Source organism: Mastigoproctus giganteus, chromosome 9, assembly GCF_048544385.1.
Source record: "Mastigoproctus giganteus isolate SK-2022 chromosome 9, ASM4854438v1, whole genome shotgun sequence".
Lineage (NCBI taxonomy): Eukaryota > Metazoa > Arthropoda > Arachnida > Uropygi > Thelyphonidae > Mastigoproctus > Mastigoproctus giganteus.
Genome location: NC_143583.1, coordinates 165,331,837 through 165,354,633, shown reverse-complemented (window position 1 = coordinate 165,354,633; position 22,797 = coordinate 165,331,837). Strand labels below are relative to the sequence as shown.

Below are 22,797 nucleotides of genomic sequence, written 5' to 3'. Positions count from 1 at the left end.
AGTTAAATTGTACGTTTAAATAAATACATATAACGACTTAGATTACAAACGTAATATAATTAATAACATAACATAATTAATTAATAAATTAATAGAATCATGACTCAGACCAGAGCAGCAAAGCAAAAGGCTCAAGCTAATGGAAGTGCTGTGGCTCAGAGCAGAACTGAGGGGGGCAGTTGTCCTCTGACTCACAGCCTTATAAAATGCACTGTTTGCTTGATGTTTGCAGAACAATCGGGTACGGGACTTGATACTGCCAAGGGGGATGTCTTTGTGTGTGCGCGATGCAAGGAGTGTAACGATATCAGGCAACAACTCGGCGTTCTTTTGGGCCTATATGAGAGCTTGAAGGACAGGGTGGATGCCCTCGAAGAAACTAAATTGAGGGGCCCATCAAGCTCTCAGCTGCCCACATCAACGCCAGAGCTTGCACTTGGGCATCGCGTGACACAGAGACAACCCCCAAGGCAGAATGCGCTGGTCCCGAAGGAACTAGTAGTTGTTGGTGACTCTATTGTCAGGGAAACGGGGAACATGCTTTGTAAAAAAGATAGGTGGAACAGGACCAGGGTATGTCTGCCAGGGGCAAAGGTTGATGACGTTGTAGAGCGAATATCATCTTTTAAGGGCACAAAAGGTGATATAGTTGTACACGTTGGCACTAATAATATTAAGAGTAGAACACCGGCAGAATTACTTAACAAGTACAGGTCACTGTTGAACAAAAGCCGAGAATTAGGGTTGAATTTGAAAGTGTCTGCAATTCTGCCCAGACACGATAGGAGGGAGTATATGATGAGAGCCTTGTCGATCAATTCGGCCCTGGAAAGATTGTGCAAGGCTCAAGGGGTAGAATTTTTTTCAGCCTGGACTGTACTTGTTAACAGGAGAGATTGCTTCTACAGGGATGGGATACACTTAAATAGAAAGGGTGCAAGAATATTTGCTGATGCTATCGAGGCAGTGTTAGGTGGGTCGGAAAACTGCTAGCTTGGGGGGAGACAAAGACCAATAGATTGACAGTAGCCACTGGCAGAGGTGAAAGAGATTCTTGCACTGCTTCTATTAGAATGAGCAGAAGCCTGAAAAACAAGATGCATGGTATTTCAGAGACTGCTGGGAGCCATTGTGGTACAAGTAAACACATGGGTTGTGTTAGGGTAGCTAAGAATAGAAACAGGTACAGGTATACTTGCGTGTACACCAATGCTAGGAGTTTAGTAAATAAATTTGATGAATTTGAGGTATTGCTGAAAACATCGAAGGCCGATATTGTTGGGATATCAGAGACGTGGTGTCACACAGATATAAGGGATGCGGAACTGCAATTTGGGGAGTACAACGTCTACAGAAAGGATAGACAGGATAGGAAGGGGGGAGGTGTTATGCTATTAGTTAAGAAACACATAAAAACCAAGGAAGTGAAGCCAGTCGACATCGCTGGACAGTGCAGTGTGGAGTCAGTTTGGTGTGACATAAGCATTGGGAAATCAAAATTGAGAGTAGGAGTGTGCTATAGGCCTAATGACTCTGATGAGTATAATAAGGAACTGTACAGGGAAATAGAGTGGGCCAGTAAATCAGAGTGTCTTATAATGGGAGATTTTAATTTCCCAGATATTGACTGGAATTTGGGGGCTGGATACTCACACACTAGCAGGGCTTTTGTGGATTTATTGGATGATTGTTTTCTACATCAGCATGTTCGGGAGGCAACTAGAGGGAGTAATACTCTTGATTTGATTATCAGCAGTGATTCTTCATGCATTAAGAATCTGCAGATAAACGAACCACTAGGTGGCAGTGATCACAGTGTGCTGAAGTGGGATTTACTCAAAGAGGTAACTACCATTAGGGGTAAAGGGAAGGGTTATTGCTTCCGTAAAGGCGACTACGATGGACTGAGACAGTATTTAAATTCTATACAGTGGGACCAACTGATGATGTTACCAACAGCAAATTCAAAATGGGAAGCATTCAAAGAACTTATCTTGGAAGCTACTAGGCTTTACATACCAACTAAGAAATATTGTTCAAGGTTTAGGCCAAAATGGATGTCAGATGAACTAATGAGGCATATGGCAGAGAAGAAAAATGCATGGGATACTTACAAATTAACACATGACACAGAAGCCTATGATAGATACAAGTTGATATGCAACCAAGTTACAAAGGAGGTTAGGCAGGCGAAGGCAGATTACAAGAAATCCTTGGCAAGGGATGCAAAGAAAAACAGCAAAGAGTTCTTTACTTATGTAAACTCTAGAAGGAAAGGGATGAATCAGATTGGTCCACTTGATATTGATGGGTCAAGTGTTGATGATCCTGCTCAGGTGGCTAACAAACTAAATGAATATTTTGCATCGACATTCACACATGAGGAGTTATTCAGCGAGGGGAATGCCAGAGGTGTATTCAACTCTAGCAGTAAGTTACAGAATCTTGAAATAACTGGGAGTAAAGTGGAGGAGAAACTGTTGAAGATAAACACAAGAAAGGCACCCGGGGTGGATGGGATCTATCCAGTTATATTAAAGGAGGCAGCAAAGGAAGTAAGCAAACCCTTAGCCATAATTATGAGAGCTTCCTTGGACTCAGGGGAGGTACCCATAGACTGGAAATGTGCAAATGTGATACCAATTCACAAAGGAGGATCAAAGGCTGACACAAGTAATTATAGACCTGTGAGCTTAACTTCTGTTCCAGGAAAATTAATGGAGGCACTGGTTAAAGATGCACTGCAGGATCATTTAGACAAGACTTCAGTTATAGCTCAGACACAGCATGGTTTTGTTAAGGGGAAGTCTTGCCTGACCAACTTGATTGGATACTATGATGCAGTCACAAAAGAACTGGATGCAGGGAATAACTTTGATATTATATACTTGGATCTTAGAAAGGCTTTTGATACTGTTGCACATGGAAGACTGCTACACAAATTGGAGCAGTGTGACATTGGAGGCAAATTGCTGCTATGGATAAAGGGGTGGTTGAGGGGGAGAAGACAGAGAGTGGTAATCAATGGACGCTGCTCATCGTGGACTGATGTTATTAGTGGAGTCCCTCAGGGCTCAGTGTTGGGTCCATTATTGTTTTCTGTATTTATAAATGATATTGATGATGGTATATCGGGATTAATGTCCAAGTTTGCAGACGATACAAAGGTCGGCAGGGTTGTCAAGGACACTACTGACACTATGCTTCTGCAACAGGATCTGGAAAGGTTGAGCAGATGGGCTGAGAGGTGGCAAATGAAGTTTAACATTGACAAATGTAAAGTACTACACATGGGAAACAGCAACCCCAGAGCAACGTATCAACTCTATGGTACAACACTGACAGTGGTAGAGAATGAAAGGGACTTGGGGGTGGTTGTGCAGGCAGATATGAAGTCCTCTGAGCAGTGCAGACGGGCTGCAAGAGTAGCTCATGGAGTATTGTCAATGATATATAGGAATTTTTCCAGCAGGGATAAGGAGGTGATTATTCCATTGTATAAGGCGATGGTCAGGCCACACCTAGAGTACTGTATACAGGTCTGGAGGCCTCATTTCAAGAAGGATGTAGAGCTGCTGGAACGAGTACAGAGCAGGGCAACAAGATTAGTGAATGGAACAAAGGGGTGCTCTTACGAAGAAAGGCTTAAGTTTTGCAAATTACAGTGTCTGGAGACTAGGCACCAGCGAGGTGATCTGATAGAGGTGTATAAAGCCTTGAATGGTTTAAGCATGCTCAATGCTGATGGGATTCTTCCTCTAGCTCAGAATAATCACCTGAGAGGGCATAAATTCAAATTGAGGAAAGACAGATGTAGGATAGACGTGCGGAAATTTGCCTTTAGCCAGCGGGTGGTTGGTTGGTGGAACAGACTTCCATCCCTTGTGGTGGAGGTTGATAGCCTAAATAAGTTTAAGGCTCAGCTGGACAGGTATTTTGAACGAACAGAGGGGTGAAGTGGAAGTGGTTTTTTTTTTTTTTTTTTTTTTTTGGCTGATGCTGCATAAGCTTGCTTTCTTGCATCAAATGCCTCTACTAATACTAATACTAAATAGTAAAACAGTTCTTCAAAATTTGCATCATTGCCAAGAATGTGTGATAAAGTTAATGGATCCTGTTAAGTTAGACAAAGAGCAAAAGGATGGATTTCTGGATACTTGACTATTGAAGACTTTCAAGGAGAATATGTATGACTGTTAGCTGGAACTGGCAAGAAAGAACATTAAGGAGGGTTCTCTCCCAAATACAAATGAGTTGTATGGGAACGGCAAATGTGGAATCTTACAAGAATCATTCTTCTCATCTGTTTCTAATGAAATTAGAGGTCCACAGCCTCAGTTCATTTATATCTTTATATCGGGGAGCTCTGGTTGTGGAAGAGAAGAGTCGGTGGATTTTTGACTGCTGTAAAAGGATAGGTATTTTTGATAGTTTTACCGTATTCTTCGTTAATTAACATACTACATTGTGTTTTACAAAGATATTAAATAGGTTTAGTACCATTTGTTAGCTTCTTATTTTGAATTTAACTAGTGATTTTTCAAAATTATGACTCCCGGTGTCAGCGCCAATATTGTTGAACTAGCCGCCACATTGTAATCGATAAGAAATAGCATAACGTATATATCTGGAACTGATAGCATACGATATAAAGTAAAACTAAACATAATACAAAGCAATGTATTAGAAATCTGCTAGCTTAGTAGTCTATTATCAAATAATCAAAAATATTTATTAATCTTAATAAATTTCATTGAAAATTTAACTGTATTTAAACAGAAATCATGACCCAGACTAGAGCTGCAAAGCAAAGATCACACACTAGCGAGAGGGCTGTGACTTGGGGGAGAAACGAAGGGAGTGATTCTCCAATGCATCACAGTCTCAAAACATATGCAAAATGTGAAATGTCGGCTGAACTAAACTTTTTAAAACAGGACATCATCTAGCCAAGGAGGATGTCTTTGTGTGTGGTAGATGCCTAAAGTGTCAAGAAATTAGGTCAGAACTCAGTGTCCTAATGGATGTCTATGAGATCTTGAGGTGTAGGGTAAATGTCCTCAAATAAATTAATATGAGGGGCACATCAAGTTCTCAGTTGCCCAGCTCAATGGCAGAGCTCACTCCTGTGCATCAAGCAACACAGAGGCAATTTCCAAGGCAGAATGGGCTGGTTGCACAGGAACTAGTTATTGATTGTGACTCTACTGTCAGGGAGAGGGGGGAATATATTATTAGCATTAGCATTAGTAGAGGCATTTGATGCAAGACAGCAAGCTTATGCAGCATCAGCCAAAAAAAATAAAAATAAAAAAAATAATAAATAAATAAATAAATAAAAAATAACCACTTCCACTTCACCCCGCTGTTCGTTCCAAATACCTGTCCAGCTGAGCCTTAAACTTATTTAGGCTATCAACTTCCACGACAAGGGATGGAAGTTATTCCACCAACCAACCAACCGCTGGCTAAAGGCAAATTTCCTCATGTCTACCCTACATCTGTCTTTCCTCAATTTGAATTTATGCCCTCTCAGGTGATTATTCTGAGCAAGAGGAAAAATCCCATCAGCACTGAGCATGCTCAAACCATTCAAGGCTTTATAAACCTCTATCAGATCACCTCGCCAGTGCCTAGTCTCCAGAAACTGTAATTTGCAAAACTTAAGCCTTTCTTTGTAAGAGCACTCCACTGTTCCATTCACTAATCTTGTTGCCCTTCTCTGTACTCGTTCCAGCATCTCTACATCCTTCTTGAAATGAGGCCTCCAGACCTGTATACAGTACTCTAGGTGTGGTCTGACCATTGCCTTATATAATGAAATAATCACCTCCTTATCCCTGCTAGAAAAATTCCTATATATCATCGACAACACACAATGAGCTATTCCTGCAGCCTATCTGCACTGCTCAGAAAACTTCATATCTGCCTGCACAACCACCCCCAGGTCCCTTTCAGTCTCTACCACTGTCAGTGTAGTACCACAAAGTTGATATGTTGCTCTGGGGTTGCTGTTTCCCATATGTAGTACTTTACATTTGTCAATGTTAAACTTCATTTGCCACCTCTCAGCCCATCTGCTCAACCTTTCCAGATCCTGTTGCAGCAGCATAGTGTCAGTAATGTCCTTGACAACCCTGCCAACTTTTGTATCGTCTGCAAACTTGGACATTAAGCTTGATATACCATCATCAATATCATTTATAAATACAGAAAACAATAATGGACCCAATACTGAACCCTGAGGGACTCCACTAATAACAATAGTCCACTATGAGCAGTGTCCATTGATTACCACTCTGTCTTCTCCCCCTCAACCATCCCTTTATCCATAGCAGCAATTTGCCTCCAATGCCACACTGCTCCAATTTGTGCAGCAGTCTTCCATGTGCAACAGTATCAAAAGCCTTTCTAAGATCCAAGTATATAATATCAAAGTTATTCCATGCATCCAGTTCTTTTGTGACTGCATCATAGTATCCAAACAAACTGGTCATGCAAAACTTCCGCTTAACAAAACCATGCTGTGTCAGAGCTATAACTGTAGTCTTGTCTAGATGATCCTGCAGTGCTTCTTTAACCAGTGCCTCCATTAATTTTCCGGGAACAGAAGTTAAACTCACAGGTCCTTAATTACTTGTGTCAGCCTTTGATCCTCCTTTGTGAACTGGAGTTACATTTGCACATCTCCAGTCCATGGGTACTTCCCCTGAGTCCAAGGAAGGTCTCATAATTATGGCTAAGGGTTTGCTTGCTTCCTTTGCTGCTTCCTTTAATATAACTGGATAGATCCCATCCACCCCAGGTGCCTTTCTTGTATTTATCTTCAACAATTTCTCCTCCACTTTACTCTCAGTTATTACAAGATTCTCTAGCTTACTGCCAGAGTTGAATACACCTCTGGCATTCCCCTCGCTGAATAACTCCTCATGTGTGAATGTCGATGCAAAATATTCATTCAGTTTGTTAGCTACCTGAGTAGGATCATCAACAGTTGACCCATCGATATCAAGTGGACCAATCTGATTCATCCCCTTCCTTCTAGAGTTCACATAAGTAAAGAACTCTTTGCTGTTTTACTTTGCAACCCTTGCCAAAGATTTCTCGTAATCTGCCTTCGCCTGCCTAACCTCCTTTGTAACTTGGTTACAGATCAACTTGTATCTATCATAGGCTTCTGTGTCACGTGTTAATTTGTATGTATCCCATGCATTTTTCTTCTCTGCGATATGTCTCATTAGTTCATCTGACATCCACTTAGGCCTAAACCTTGAACAATATTTCTTAGTTGGTATGTGAAGCCTAGTAGCTTCCAAGATAAGTTCTTTGAATGCTTCCCATTTTGAATTTGCTGTTAGTAACATCATCAGTTGGTCCCACTGTATAGAATTTAAATACTGTCTCAGTCCATCGTAGCCGCCTTTACAAAAGCAATAACCCATCCCTTTACCCCTAATGGTAGTTACCTCTTTGAGTAAATCCCACTTCAGCACACTGTGATCACTGCCACCTAGTGGTTCATTTACCTGTAGATTCTTAATGCATGAAGAGTCACTACTGATAATCAAATCAAGAGTATTACTCTCTCTAGTTGCCTCCCGAACATGCTGATGTAGAAAACAATCATCCAATAAATCCACAAAAGCCTTGCTAGTGTGTGAGTGACCAGCCCCCAAATTCCAGTCAATATCTGGGAAATTAAAATCGACCATTATAAGACTCTCTGATTTACTGGCCAACTCTATTTCCCCGTACAGTTTCTTATTATACTCATCAGAGTCATTAGGCCTATAGCACACTCCTACTCTCAATTTTGATCTCCCAATGCTTATGTCACACCAAACTGACTCGACACTGCACTGTCCAGAAATGTCGACTGGCTTCACTTCCTTGGATTTTATGCATTTCTTAACTAATAGCATAATCACTCCTCCCTTCCTATCCTTTCTGTAGACATTGTACTCCCCAAATTCCAGTTCTGCATTCCTTATATCTGTGTGACACCACATCTCTGAAATCCCCACAATATCTGCCTTTGATGTTTTGAGCAATACCTCAAATTCATTTACTAAACTCCTAGCATTGGTGTACACGCCAGTATACATGCACCTGTTCTTTTTCTTAGCTACCCTAACACAACCTATGTGTTTATTTGTACCCCAATGATTCCCAGCAGTCTCTGAACTATCCTGCATCTTATTTTCCAGGCTGCGGCTCATTCCAATAGAAGCAGTGCAAGAATCACTTTCACCTCTGCCAGTGGCTACTGTTAATCTATTAGTCCTTGTATCTCCCCCAATCTAGCAGTTTTCTGACCCACCTAACACTGCCTCGATAGCACCAGCAAACATTCTTGCACCCTTTCTATTTAAGTGTATCCCATCCCTGTAGAAATAGTTTCTCCTGTTAACAAGTACAGACGAGGCTGAAAAAAATTCTACCACTTGAACCTTGCACAATCCTTCCAGGGCCGAATTGATCGACAGGGCTCTCATCATATACTCCCTCCTATCGTGTCTGGGCAGAATTGCAGACACTTTCAAATTCAACCCTAATTCACGGCTTTTTTTCATCAGTGACCTGTACTTGTTAAGTAATTCCGCCGGTCTCCTACTCTTAATATCTTAAAATTGTTGAAGTTAAACATAATAAAGATACCTGGGGTGGAATGGATCTATCCAGTTATATTAAAGGAGGCAACAAAGGAAGTAAGCAAACCTTTAGCCATAATTATGAAAGATTCCTAGGACTCGGGGGAGGTCCCCATGGACTGGAGGTGAATCACCAATTCACAAAGGGAGTTCAAAAGGTGACAAATGGAACTACAGACCTGTTAGTTTAACTTGTGTTCCGAAGAAAATAATGGAGTCACTGGTTAAAGAAGCAGTGCAGGATCAACTAGACAAGACTGCAGTAATAGTTAAGACACAGCATGGTTTTTTAAAGGGAGGTCTTGTCTGACCAATATGATTGGGTACTATGATGTGGTCACAAAGAAACTGAATGTCAAAAATAATTTTGATACCATACACTTGGATTTCAGGAAAGCTTTTGATACTATTACAAATGGAAGTCTGCTGTACAAATTGGAGAGGTATGGCATTAAGGGTAAGTTGCTACAATGGATAAAGGGATGTTTGTGTGGGAGATGAAGAGAGTGGTAATGAATGGACACTGCTCTTTCTGGACAAGTGTTATAAGTGGAGTTCCCAGGGTTCGGTTCTAGGCCCACTGTTGTTTTGTGTATTCATCAATGATATCGATGAAGGCATATCAGGATTAATGTCCAAGTTTGCAGATGACACAAAGGTTGGCAGGGTTGTTAATGACCTTAAAGACAGTTTGCTACTCCAACTGGATCTAAATAAGTTGGGCAAATGGACTGAGAAGTGGCAACTGAAGTTTAACATTGCATTTGTCAAAGTACTGCATATTGGTAGGAATAACCAGAGAGAAATGTACCAACTGTGTGGTACTACACTTAGGTAAATGGAAATCGAAAAGGACCTGGGGGTAATTGTGCAGTCAAATATGAAATTTGCTGATTAGTTCAGATGAGCTGCTAGGGCAGGTCATGGAGTCTTGTCAATGATATACAGGGTGTTTGTTTCAATAATGATGGACAATAATTTAAAGGTGAAAAGTACAAACTAAAATAAGCAAAAAAGTCCCAGCGAACATCGGGCCACAAATGTACCATTTTCGAGATAATGCACATTACCTGTTAAGATCCGCCACTGACTATGGGAGCACTAGTTTAGCAAAACGCTATGAATCCTTTGGTAAGGGTGGTTTTATTAAGCATAAGATAATACATTTTTAATTTTTGGTTTCAACACCACAGAATTTTATTATTATTAGTAGCCATGTGGTGCAAGGAAGCCTGAGGCTTATGCTGCACCAGCCAAAAAAAAAAAATTCTGAAATACCCTGAGAGAGAGAGAGAGAGAGAGAAGGGAATCACCAAGAAAGATAAGAATGATGATATCCAGCTGAGGACCCTGGGTGTGCCAAGCCCATACTCACCAGATGTGAGCCACTGGGGTTTACAAAAGGTGTTCAAAATGCTCTCCTTGCATCCATATGCAGCTTTGTTGTCTTCTCTGCATTGAGTTGCAAATCCTCTCAGGCATTCCTGGGTCATTTGTGATTTGATGAAAGGCTCCTTAAACCCTATGCTGCAATTCCTCAACTGTATTAATGTCAGAAGTGTACACCAAGCTTTTTACATGACACCAGATACAAAAATCTATAGTATTTAAGTCTGGTGATCTGGGAGGCCACATTACAAGCCCACCTCTACCTATTCACCATACCTTCTAGTTAGATACCAAGTTACAAGTCAAGCAAAATGTGCCAGTGCACGATGATGCATAAACCACATGTTCTGGAGTTGCTGAAGTGGAACATTATCATCATCAAGGAGGTCGGAGGTCTGGAAGAACATTCAGCAGGAACTGATGGTACAGCTCTCCTGTTAGCCTGTTTGGCAGAAAGTGTGGTCAAATTAGACAGTCTCCTACTAGTCCTGCGCAGACATTCAACGAGAAACATTGCTGATGTCGTGACTCATGAATTGCATTATGATTTTAATCGGACCAAACATGACAGTTATGAAATTTAAAAATACCATCACGAGTAAACCCAGCTTCATCAGTGAACAAAATGTTGTTTAAAAATTTGGGGTTCAGAACACACTGTTGTTGCATCCACTGGCAGAAGTTCACTCTGGGAGGGTAGTCTGTATTGCTGAGACCTTGTACATGCTGGATATGGTAGGGGTACAGTAATTGGCGATGTAAAATTTGCCACACACTACCATGACTCAGTACACTCTCTTGCAGAGCAACCCTCCTTGTCGAAATTCCTGGATTTTGTTCAACATCAGGTGTTATGCTTCTGGGCCTTCCTGCTCGTACTCCATGTGCAAAGTGCCCATGTTCTCCAAGGCATTTATGTACCAATGAATGTGTTCCTGTTGGACTGCCTTCAGCAGGGAAATGCTTCTTAGTACAAACGTGCAGCCTCGAGTGCACTGCCGTTGGCTTTACCATACATGAAGTGCATGTCTGCATACTCTTCATTGCTGTACCACACTATGGCCATAGACGCCGATGCACCTAAAAAATTTCCAAACAAACAATCTTTGTTGCTGTAACCTCTTTCCATTTTGACTTTCCTTTTACAAGTACTAGTATGCCTACTACATCTCAGAGCATTGAGAGAGGGGGGAAAGGGAGAGAATAAGCATAACCTAACCTAAACAAACAAGTCAGTGGTGGATCCCAACTCTGCACAGTTCACCTTGTCAGTGGTGGATCCCAACTAGAAATGCGCAATATCTCGAAAATGATTCACTTAAGAACCCATGTTTACTAGGCTTAGAAATGCGCAATATCTCGAAAATGATTCACTTAAGAACCCATGTTTACTAGGCTTTTTTTGCACATTGTAGCCTGTACAGTTCACTTTTAAATTATTGACCATCGCTTTGAAACACCCCGTATAAGAATTTTGCTAGCAGGGACAGGGAGGTGATCATCCCGGTGTACAAGGTAATGGTCATGGCACACCTAGAGTACTGTGTACAGGTCTGGAGGCCTCATTTTAGGAAGGATGTAGAGTTGATAGAACGAGTACAAAGAAGGGCAACAAGATTGATGAGGGGAACAAAGGGGTGCTCTTACCAAGAAAGGCTTAAGTTCTGCAAATTGCAGCACCTGGAGAGTAGACACCTGCGATGTGATCTGATTGAAGTGTATAAAGCTGAATGCTGATGGGATTCTTCCTCTTGCTCAGATTAAGAACCTGAGGGGGCACAGTTTCAGAACAGATGTGCGAAAATTTGCCTTTAGCCAGCATGTAGGTGGAACAGACTTCCATCTTTTGTTGTGGAAGTTGATAGCCTAAATAAATTTACAGCTGAGCTGGACAGGCATTTGGAATGAATGGAGGGGTGAAATTTGAGGTGTTTTTTTTTTTGGTTTTTTTATTCTTTTTTTTTTCTTTTTGGCTGATGCTGCATAAGCTTTCTTTCTTGCATCGTATTCCAATGCTAATGCTAATCTGCAAGAGCTTGTTATTGATTTCATTTCCCACAGTTGAGACTGGCAATTTGATTCCTACATGCTGTTTTAATAATTGTTTCAAAGAGAAAGACAATCTTTTCCACATAATGTAAAGAAGAACCATCACAGTTTGCAGCTATTTGAGTTGCATTAATTGTTATGCACTGCATCAATCCTCATGCAAGATGATTGCTCTACTAATCCACAACATATGGACTAACAACATATACAGGTAATTCAGCTTTATTAGTCTCAGATAAGGAACATCTACTGGAGTTCAATGGGCTGCACTGATCATTTAGCAGGGCAATCACATCATTACTAATGCAGTTTTACTCATGAAATTTTACTACACTTTTGTTTTATGCATTTAGTAAATTCAATTCATTTTCCATATACTGCATGACTTCAGGTGGATTATCCATTGCTTATCTCATCTAAGTTATCATAATATCACTCTAAGTGAATGTGCACTAATGATGCAAATCCATTACGTTATGTTATAATACAGGCATCACAATATGAAACTAACTAAATAATTAAAAAAAAAACTGTATTTATACAAAAGATAACATAACAGTTCATTATCACATTAAATGATGTTTTAATTTTATTAAAACTTGCATTCTTTTTAATTTCAACATTATTATATATTTAGAAACATCTTAATGTTACTTACGCTCCACCAAACAGTTGCATCCCTAGAAGTGCAAAGATGAGGATGAAAAGGAAGAGAAGAAAGAGCAGGCTAATGATTGAACGCATACTACTGAGTAGTGAAATGACAAGGTTACGTAGTGATGACCAATATCTGTTGAAAAAAATTATTTATCAATTGAGTCATAACTTCATCTTAAGAACTTACAGTGGAATTTCAGAGAGACCATTAGAATATATTTAAACAACATTATATGAAATGCAAATGATTTTTTTTTTTTTTCTGTTTTAGTAAAAAAAAATTATTCAATTATTCATTCATTATAAAAAGTATCTCTAACAATTCTTTGCATTACTCACTTTGTGACTTTGAATATCCTGAGTAGACGCAGAGCTCTCAAAACAGAAAGGCCAAAAGAGCCCTCACGAAGGCTTGACCATATTACTTCGAACACACTACCTAATATGACCTGAAGGAGAGTAAAAATACAGAATCTGATAATTCATTCAGAATGATGATAATTCACAATTACATATTTATTTATTTGTTTCAAAAAATTCTACAAAACAAAAGATACTGAAATTGTAAGGCCAATCAGAAAAAAACTGGAATGTGTAAATAACTTACAGTATAAGATAGCAACTTGCATAGACAGAGTAGGCTGAAAATCAGCACTTAAAGCCAGAAAGGAAACTAAGGAGATTAGGTTTACAAAGGATTAAAGCTGTTGTTGCTGTTCATATGATGTTTCATATGATGTATGATAGACACAAAAATGTGTCTATCATAGTTTATTTAATTCAGCTATTCAGCTATTTAATTATATTGACACGTATAGCCAATATGCTAAAAGTATATATATTAGGAGTTCTTTTATGTTGGCTTGATTTCTGAGGAAATTAGATAAAATCTGAGCTTCATTCAATCTGCTCAATGACTGAAAAGTGATAGAGAAGATGGATGAGTAAAGTGAATAATTACCGGAAAGTGATGGTCCATGAGTTGAATGTGACAAGATATTCACTGGAGTGGATTTTCTTCCAATAATAAAAACAGGTGTAAGATGAGTTTGCCAAATTCTCAGTCTTGCCAATACCACTTCTGATCTGTTCCATCTGAACCCACAGAGTCACAATTTGGATCTTGTTTTATATGGTAAAGCTTGCTGATGGTATTACTTTGCCAGATCTGTGACCAGTTATGGTAACATGCCTTGTGAATTATAGGCTTGTAATCCATATAAGAAACTCCGAAGTTTTGAGAACGTAGGAATAGGTTGTTTAGCAGCAAGGTGGGCACTCTCATTGCTTGGAATTCTGGAATGTCATGGGATCCAACAAAAGGTTACTGATTGATTGGATTTGGTGCAGGAGAGTAACTAATAGTGAATGGTTTTTAGCATAGAATGAGAGGAAGAGAAATTTTCCTTTATGGCAAAGGCCACACTGAGAAAGTCAGTATAGATTAAATACATGAAATGGAAAATTCAACAATCTGGTCAAGTGCTAGCTTTATGGCATACAGTTCGGCAGTAAAGATATTGCAGAACCTATTAAATGGGTGCACCACCCGGTAAATTTAAGCGATTTTGCTTAAATTTTAGCTGAGCAGTGTCAGGAAAAGAGGATAAACATTTTCTGCAGCAATCCGGTTACAGAAAATCAGCAGAATACATAAGTCCTCTTCAAGTAATTGTTTTAGCAAAATGTAATGAATGTCATCTGGGCCAGCAGCAATATTTGAAGATTTATTTAAAGATTCCTTAAATTCTGTTAAATTAACCGTTTGGTTGTATGGAAGTGAAAGCTGTGTGGAGAAATTAATCTTGTGGCATTCTGCATCTGCTTTTATCCACTGAAAGGAGGAGCAGGAAGTGGAAGCAGATATTGTAGAGGATGATTCTGCTAATGCATTGGCAATTTATTTAGGTGCAAAAAGATCTATACCATTCCAGCAGAGTACTGGAGAGGATGGACAAAAGAATTTTCCATTTAGTGCTTGTATCCTTCTCCAGATGAACCATGGATCAGTGTCTTTGGTGATAGTTGAGGAATATGCAATCCAGGAGTCACATTTGGATTGGCTTTTTGCCTGATCTGCTTTGCTTTGGCTTTAAGTCTTTTATATTTGATTAGATTACTGGATTCCAAGCACGGTTTTTCTTATGTTTGGTATCACAGCAATCTGTATTCCAGCATTTGTTTTGGTGGGAGCACTTGTGAGGTCGGGATTTTGGAATGTTATCTTTAGTTGCAGTTAATATCTGATTGGTAATGTAAGTAGTTACATTGTCAATGGTTTGCTGTTGAACATAACTCCTGTGTAAATGGACCTGGGTGGAGTAGCTTCCCAGTTTGCCCTGTTGAACTTCCAGGTGGATTGTTGCTCAAGAGTTGGAGTTACCCCCTGTTTGTAATGAACAAATAATTAGAAAGGGATTGCTGTTTAGATGATTGTTTATAACTGAACATGTCATACTTGGAAAAATTGATGGTGAGTAGATTGTTAAGTCTATTGCAGAGGTAGATCCTGTAGGTGAATATAGGTGGGAAATCCAGAGTTCAGTATAGTATAGGTTGTTATTATTTGTGAATGTTTTGACCAATTTGCTTCTTGTGTCCATTGTAGGTGATCCCCATAACGGACAGTGGCCATTGAAGTCACCAAAAAGACAGATTAATGATGGGAGTTTTTTTTTTTTTGATTTGGTAGTTGTTGGCGCATCGGCTTCTGTGGCCATATTGCACCTCCCAAGGTTTTTGCAGTACTTTGATCCAGCCCGAGGCGGGAATCGAACCCGCGACCTTTGGGTTGCCAGGCAGGTATTTTACCCACTCGGCTAGCCCGGTCGGCAGATGGGAGTTGCATCATAAGATTATCAAATTCTGTATTGGAAAATGGCTGAGAAAGTGAAATATACATAGAAGCTAGGGTCATTGATATACCAATTGAAATATGCACTTCCATGGCTTCTGGACTAGTTTGAAACTGAATGTGTCTGGAGGGCATATTTGGTTTCACAAGCACAGCTACTTCTCTGTGGGAGGGAGACTTTGAGCTCCTGTCTTTTCTATACATCAAGTAATTTATAAATTTAAGTGAAGCTTGTGATGATATGAAAGTTTCCTGAAGACATACTCCTATCAGATTGAATTTAATTAGTAAATCTCTTAAGTCATCAGAAGTACTACTTAGTCTTTTGCAGTTCCACTGTATGATACTAAACATTATTTAGGTTTAGTTGTGGCAGATTGGTCTGACTGTTTTTTTTTTTTTTTTTTGAAAGCCGAACATTTGTCTTGTTTTATTTTGCCTTTTTTCGGGGAGAAAAAAGCATTTTCTCCCCAAAAAGGTGTCATTTGCATGGAGTTCTAAAATGGGCTCATCATTATCTTCATATATATTTTTTTTTAGCTTGTGTCAGATTTTAATTGTTCTTTCACATCTAGTGAGTAGGGGCACCCAGGGTCCTGAGCTGGATATCATCATTCTTCTCTTTCTTGGTGATTCCCTTCTGATTCTTTCTTACACACACACACACACACACACACACACACACACACACACACACACACACACACACACACACACACACACACACACACACAATTTTTTTGACTGGTGCACCACAAGCCTCAGGCTTCCTTGCACCATATGCTAATAATAATAATAATATCCAAGGCCAGGTAATCAACACCAGAAACTATAGAAAATACATCGCAAAGGAGCCCAAAATGTCAGATGACACATGTTGACGATGCCACCTGGCCTCAGAAACAATCCAATACATCACCGCAGGATGCAAGGTGATCACCCAGACTGAGTACACTCGTAGACACAACCAGGTACCAGGATAATACATCAGAAGCTACCGAGGAAATACCAGTTGACCAAAGAAAGTGTACCATACTACAAGTACGAACACCAGGCAGTACTAGAAACTCCAACCCACAAGTTGTACTGGGACCGCGCCATAATAACAGATAAGACCATCCAGCACAACAGACAGGACATAATCCTTGTGGACAAGATGGAAAAGGCTACCTACCTGATTGACATAGCAGTGCCCAACACTAGCAATATCCAGAAAAACCATGAGGAAAAAATTAGGAAGTACACGAACCTGAGACATGAGGTCAAGGAGATGTGTCATAAGCAAGAAATATCGACCATTCCAATCATCGTGTCAACCACCAGTATGGTGCCAAAGACTCCACATAGCAGCCTAGCAGCAATAGATCTCCCAGAGAACACCTACAAGGAACTCCAGACAGTCGCAATCCTGAACACCTGTAGGATAGTCAGAGATTTCCTCGACCAACAGTAACACCAGGCATTACAACCACTGTGTACTTGGTAGCAGTACCCATAGCGGAGTGGAATCCCCAATCAGGGAGAAATAATATAAGAGCAACAATAATAATAATAATCGGATTCTTATAATAATAATGGGATTGTTAAAGTATCGCTAAGGACACTGGGATATTTGTAGCTTTGCTAGGTTTTTTTTGGAGAAACATCTTTTTAAGATGCTGAAAGCATAGATTTCATCCAGTATGCTAGAGAGGTGTTAGGCAGAACCAATACACTATTTCTGCTGTAGTAGAAACAAAGTTCATTGCAAGCTACATAAGAACAACTACTAGGCATGCCTAACATAACTTGTCTACATGACTTTATTTTCTATTCCGTATTTTTGAATTTTCTTTCCTGTCATCCATAGTTCACAAGCTTTGGAAAAGGCTGGGTGGCTTCCTTTGCAGTTTGGACAAACAGGGGTTATGACTGAGCAATCTGCTTGAGTATGCTCTTTCGATTTGCAAATGGGACATATGGCATGACCTTGACATGCCTGCTGGGAATAACTGTATTTCCAACATTTAAAGCAATGAACTGGATTTGGAGTGTAAAGTCAAATCCCACATTTTATATAGCCAGCTTTAATTGAGGATGGTAAGTCTGGAGTGCTGAAAGTTAAAATGATGAATCTAGTTGGAGTGAGTTGGAGTGAGATTTCCATCTCTTTTTAGTCACAATCTGTTTCACATTTATTACTTTTTAACTGCTGAGTTCCTGGAGTAGTTCTTCTTTGAAGACTGTAATTAGGTCCCACTCACTGATAACACCATTCAATTAATTTATGGTTTTGTGGGGAGTAAATGATATGTCAGCCCACCAAATGTTGTTTTCTTTAAAAAGTTGTTTTCTTTTGCAGAGGCTGCTTCAATCAGGAGGTCTCCGGATTGTAGTTTTTTCACTATTTTTGATGATCCAACAATAGATTCTAAATATTTTTGAATCAGGAATGGGTATAACTTGCCCACAAGTTGGGCACATGGAATGTATTACCAGGAAATTTGATATCATCATGACCCTGTGCTTCTCTTCAAAGCCTTTTAAGTTGATTGGAGTCATAGTCAGTGTCAGAAGTTTCTGGTTTGAGCTTGAAGGCTCTGAAGGCAGATAACTGTCTGATGGCTCCTTTTGGCCATGGGTGTTAATCTTTACCACCCAGGTTATGGCCCTGCCATGGGGATCAGACGTGGTCAACCCGATGACGACAACTCAGTGACAGACAAGTTGTTGATGGTAAACTCATTTCAAAAAGTATTTTGAAAAGAAAATTATATACATGTTTTCGTTTAGGTTATTATAAATTTATTAATGGAAATTTGTTAAGTCCAGTATATTAGTGCAATATGTTATTTATTAAGAACACACATTTATTAGAAGGGAATTTATTGCATAGTTAAGTATACATCTTTGAATTTTTTTAACAATCATAAAACTTTAATAAGAGCACCGGCCAATTCAGAATGTCATGCGCAATAATTATACCTGAGAAGTATACCCGTTATGAGTACAGTCCAACAAAATTTGAGTGTTTTCTTCTAGCAGATTCAGAGAGAGACCAGCAGCACATCCTGGTATTTTATAAGGAATATCACTTAATGTGGAGTGAACATATGAAGGAATTATTTATAGACGGCACTTTTTTGCTCTCTCCTTCTCTTTTTTCTCAAATTTTCTTCATATTAGCTAGAAAAGATGGAGGTGCAGTTTTTCCTATATTGTTTTGTTTGCTGCCAGATAAAAGAGCTGAAACATATATTATTTAACATGATATGCGAACTTTGTCCTCACCCAAATCCAGAGAGCATAAACGTGGATTACAAACTTGCAATTCATGAAGATAATCGTGCGGTTTTCAGAAGTAAACATTAACAGTTGCTTATTTCACTTAATTAAAAATCTTCGGAAACACTTGGCATCATGCCATCTTCTAGGAAAATACAATATGGATGCCGACTTTGCATTACATTCAAAAATGATCATGTCTACTGCATCTGTTCCCCAAGAAGACTTTATTCATGCAAGACCAGTGTAGAATATTATTTATCAGAAGAGTTTTAACCCATTTAAGAATGGTTTTACCAATACGTATATAGGACACCTCAGAAACAAATGGTACCAGAGTTGCACCAACATTTCCCTCTAATATTTGGTCGGTGTACCAATGAACATTAAGCGAAAGCAATAGAACAAACAATTTTGCTGAAGCCTTCCATTGCAAATTACAGTTAATGTCCATTACATCCATTAACATCCACAGAAACAAATATGCTATGAAGAAGATAAAAGTAGAATTTTAAATAAGATCAATAACTATAATCAGCAAAATATTATAGAATATCTTCATGGTATATCCTACAACTACAATATGGATTAAAAAAGTAAAGGATTTGTAGTTTTATAGTTTATTTTCCAGGACTATTAAAAAAAAGTCAAAGATGTATACTTAACTATGCAATAATTTCTCTTCTAATAAACATATGCTCTTAATAAATAGCATATTACACTAATACTTAACAAATTTCCATTAATAAATTTATAATAACCCTAAATGAAAACATGTATATAATTTTCTTTTCAAATAAATTTTTGTCGCTGAGTTTACTGTTGCCGATTTGACCATCGCCGAGTTGTTGTGTACCCCCACAGGGATTCAGGAGCAGTGCCACTTGGTGGCCAAGCATAGACGTTAGTTTAGTTAGTAAGACTAATTAAATTAAAGAAAACTGTACTTTCCTTCTTCTAGGCTCTCTTCTTAGTGCTTTTAAGAAAGTAGAGCTATTTAACAGAAAGGTTTAATGAGAGAGAAAACAAGGAAAACTCAGTTTCAGGGAAAAAAATGCTCCTTAAATGCACAAGAATTGCTTAGCCACAGAAATGCTTGGCACCCAGGGACAAGGATTAAAGCAAGCCTGCTGTACTAAAGCAATGTGTAGTTTTGCCTGCCTAAATACTACACTAAATTTGTGCAGAACAGTAAATGTGGAACCTCTTCAAAGTGAAGAAACTCTGACCGATGAATGATCTAATTTGCGTATAACTCAATTTATATTTTGGCAATAAGAAAATAATGGCATAAATCAAAAAAACTGGAAAAATGAAAGGAGCAAATGGTAAAATAGACAGTGGTTTATAAATGTGTAATTATTAGTAACTATATGTGACAAAGTTTGATCAGTCCACATTTGAAGAATCAAACAGTATCATTACAAGATGACAGGAGAAATCAGATCATTTGATTATAAGAAATTTGAACTATAAAAACAAGTAGACAAATATTATATTAGAAAAGAAGATTACATAACACAAAAAGCACAGGTCAGCTTTCAGAGGCATGTGTACTCCATTGCCGACTTATTAGCATTAGCAGAGGCATATGAAAGAAAGCAAGCTTATGCAGCATCAGCCAAAAAAACCGCTCCCATTTCACCCCTCCATTCATTCCAAATACTTGTCCACCTCAGCCTTAAATTTATTTGGCTATCAACTTCCACAACAAAGAATGGAAGTCTGTTCCACCAACCAACTACCCGCTGGCTAAAGGCAAAATTCCGCACATCTATCCTACATCTGTCTTTCCTCAATTTGAATTTATGCCCTCTCAGGTGATTATTCTGAGGATGTGGAAGAATCCCATCAGACCAGCTTATATCTATCATAGGCTTCTGTGTCGCACGTTAATTTATATGTATTCCATGCATTTTTCTTCTCTGTCACATGTCTAATTAGTTCATCTGACATCCAATTAGGCCTAAATCTTGAACTATATTTCTTTGTTGGTATGAAAAGCCTAGTAGCTTCCAAGATTAATTCTTTGAATGCTTCCCATTTTGAATTTGCTGTTGGCAACATTGTCAGTTAGTTCCACCGTACTGTCTCAGACCACAGTAGTCACCTTTATGAAAGCAAAAACCCTTCTCTTTACCCTTGATGGTAGTTACCTCTTTGAGTAAATCCCACTTCAGCACAGTGATCACTGCCACCTAGTGGTTCCTTTATCTTTACCTAGTAATTCCTTTATTAACGATGAAGTCTGATAATTATACAACAAAATCACATGAAGAAGAAATATGACAAATTACATGGCACCTAGCTGGTTGTAAACTACAGAACATTGGAAGAGAAAGCTCTCCAAGTACCTATCTAGTCTCTTTATGGCATTCTGGTGTTGTTGTTTGTTGTTTAAAGGCAAAAGGACCTTTTGGACCAAACTGAGCATCTTCATAATTTGCTTAATTCTATTAGTCCAAAATATGGTCAGATACAGTCAAAACGAAGGATGGACTTTAGATATTGAAGGAATTAATCAAGGTCAGCCTCATTTCCAAGAACATGACAGATTTAAAGGTTCCTGAAGGTTATATGGCTGCTAGGGCCAAGATTTGCCTATCAAAAGATTGCCTGTGAGGCAAGCCAGTTTATGAAGGAAGCCGCAATTCATCAGAATTTATGATATAATTGGATCTGTTTCAAATAATTCAAAATGTCAGTCAGATCTGATTTGTTTCCTATTAAATGTTTTAATGCTAATGGCTCCTGTAAGTTAGATTGCACTATTGCAATCTCCATTACAGATTGCAGTAGTGCTCTCCGGGAATTGTGGTAGTAACTGCAGTCAACAAGGATGTGTTTAATTGTAAGCTGCATGTTGCATAATGCACACACTGAGGAGTCTTGCCCATTAGTAGAAACAGGTGAGAGAGGTATATGCCTGATATGTGACCTTGCTAAAACAACTTCTTCCTGTTGATTTGTTCTGTAACTAGATTGCCATAGTTGTGGTTGCTGTTTGTCCTGATGAAGTTTATTATTTGTTTGCGCCTGCCAGATTTGAAGTCATTTATCTTTACAAGTTCTCTGTATTATCATTCTATAATCCATGTAAGGTGCAAAGCGTTGAACTACGTTTGATGTAGTTGGATCTTTGGCAGCTTTGTCTGCTAGCTCATTCCCTGGGATACCAGAACGTCCTGAGCAGAATGTTACTGTTTGGCTTTTTCTTCTAAAAATCCGTAGGCGGGCTTGAATTTGGTCAATTGCTTGGCAGACACCACTCTCTTATAAACTCTCAAATGTGCCCCTATAGGCAGAAAAACATTGGGTACCACTGATCTAAACTATAATCCCTCCCCCAACAAGGGATGATGACTGTTAAAGTCTCCTAGAATATACATGGGAGAAAAAGGTAGCAGGGTTGTTACTAAATTTCTTAAATCATTATACATGACATTCACAGTGGTGGAAGCAAAGTTAATATAAAAATGAACAATTGGACTAAGGCGCATTTAGGGCTAGAGCCTCAAGCTGCGAACAAATTTAGACTATGTATATAAAGTGCTTAGCATCATAATACACAGCCATTTCTGAATAAACAGAAAATTTTTAAGGTGGCATCGTTTTAGGTTATATCTCATATTGTGAATGCCTTCACAACGAGTTGCCATGATATTACACTACTTCGAATAAGTAACGTTTCACCTAAGGAGAAGACTAGTGTTACTTATTCTCAGATAGGTACCACCACCCAGACAGCACTGTTTCAGGGCTATTTGGCCCTTCGTCAGTGAGTGGGTAGGTACCCAAGTGATGCAATGATGGCAAAAACAGTTATGAAGTATAACTCCACAATATGAGAGATGCCTGATGGTGTATGATGTATTTAGACTAAGGCGCATTTAGGGCTAGAGCCTCAAGCTGCGAACAAATTTAGACTATGTA

General features: G+C 39.0%; 1 protein-coding gene across 1 annotated transcript in view; it reads right to left on the bottom strand.

Annotated features, from left to right (window-relative positions):
• LOC150080869 (voltage-dependent calcium channel type A subunit alpha-1-like) overlaps window positions 1-22,797 on the bottom strand; it is a 1,489,217-nt gene that overhangs the window by 1,235,687 nt on the left and 230,733 nt on the right. Inside the window, exons 13-14 of the mRNA XM_090381686.1 lie at window positions 13,086-13,195; window positions 12,748-12,879 (exon numbers count right to left, since the gene is read on the bottom strand). Of these exons, the coding sequence (XP_090237812.1) occupies window positions 12,748-12,879; window positions 13,086-13,195 (242 nt within the window). The remainder of the gene's footprint in view (window positions 1-12,747; window positions 12,880-13,085; window positions 13,196-22,797) is intronic.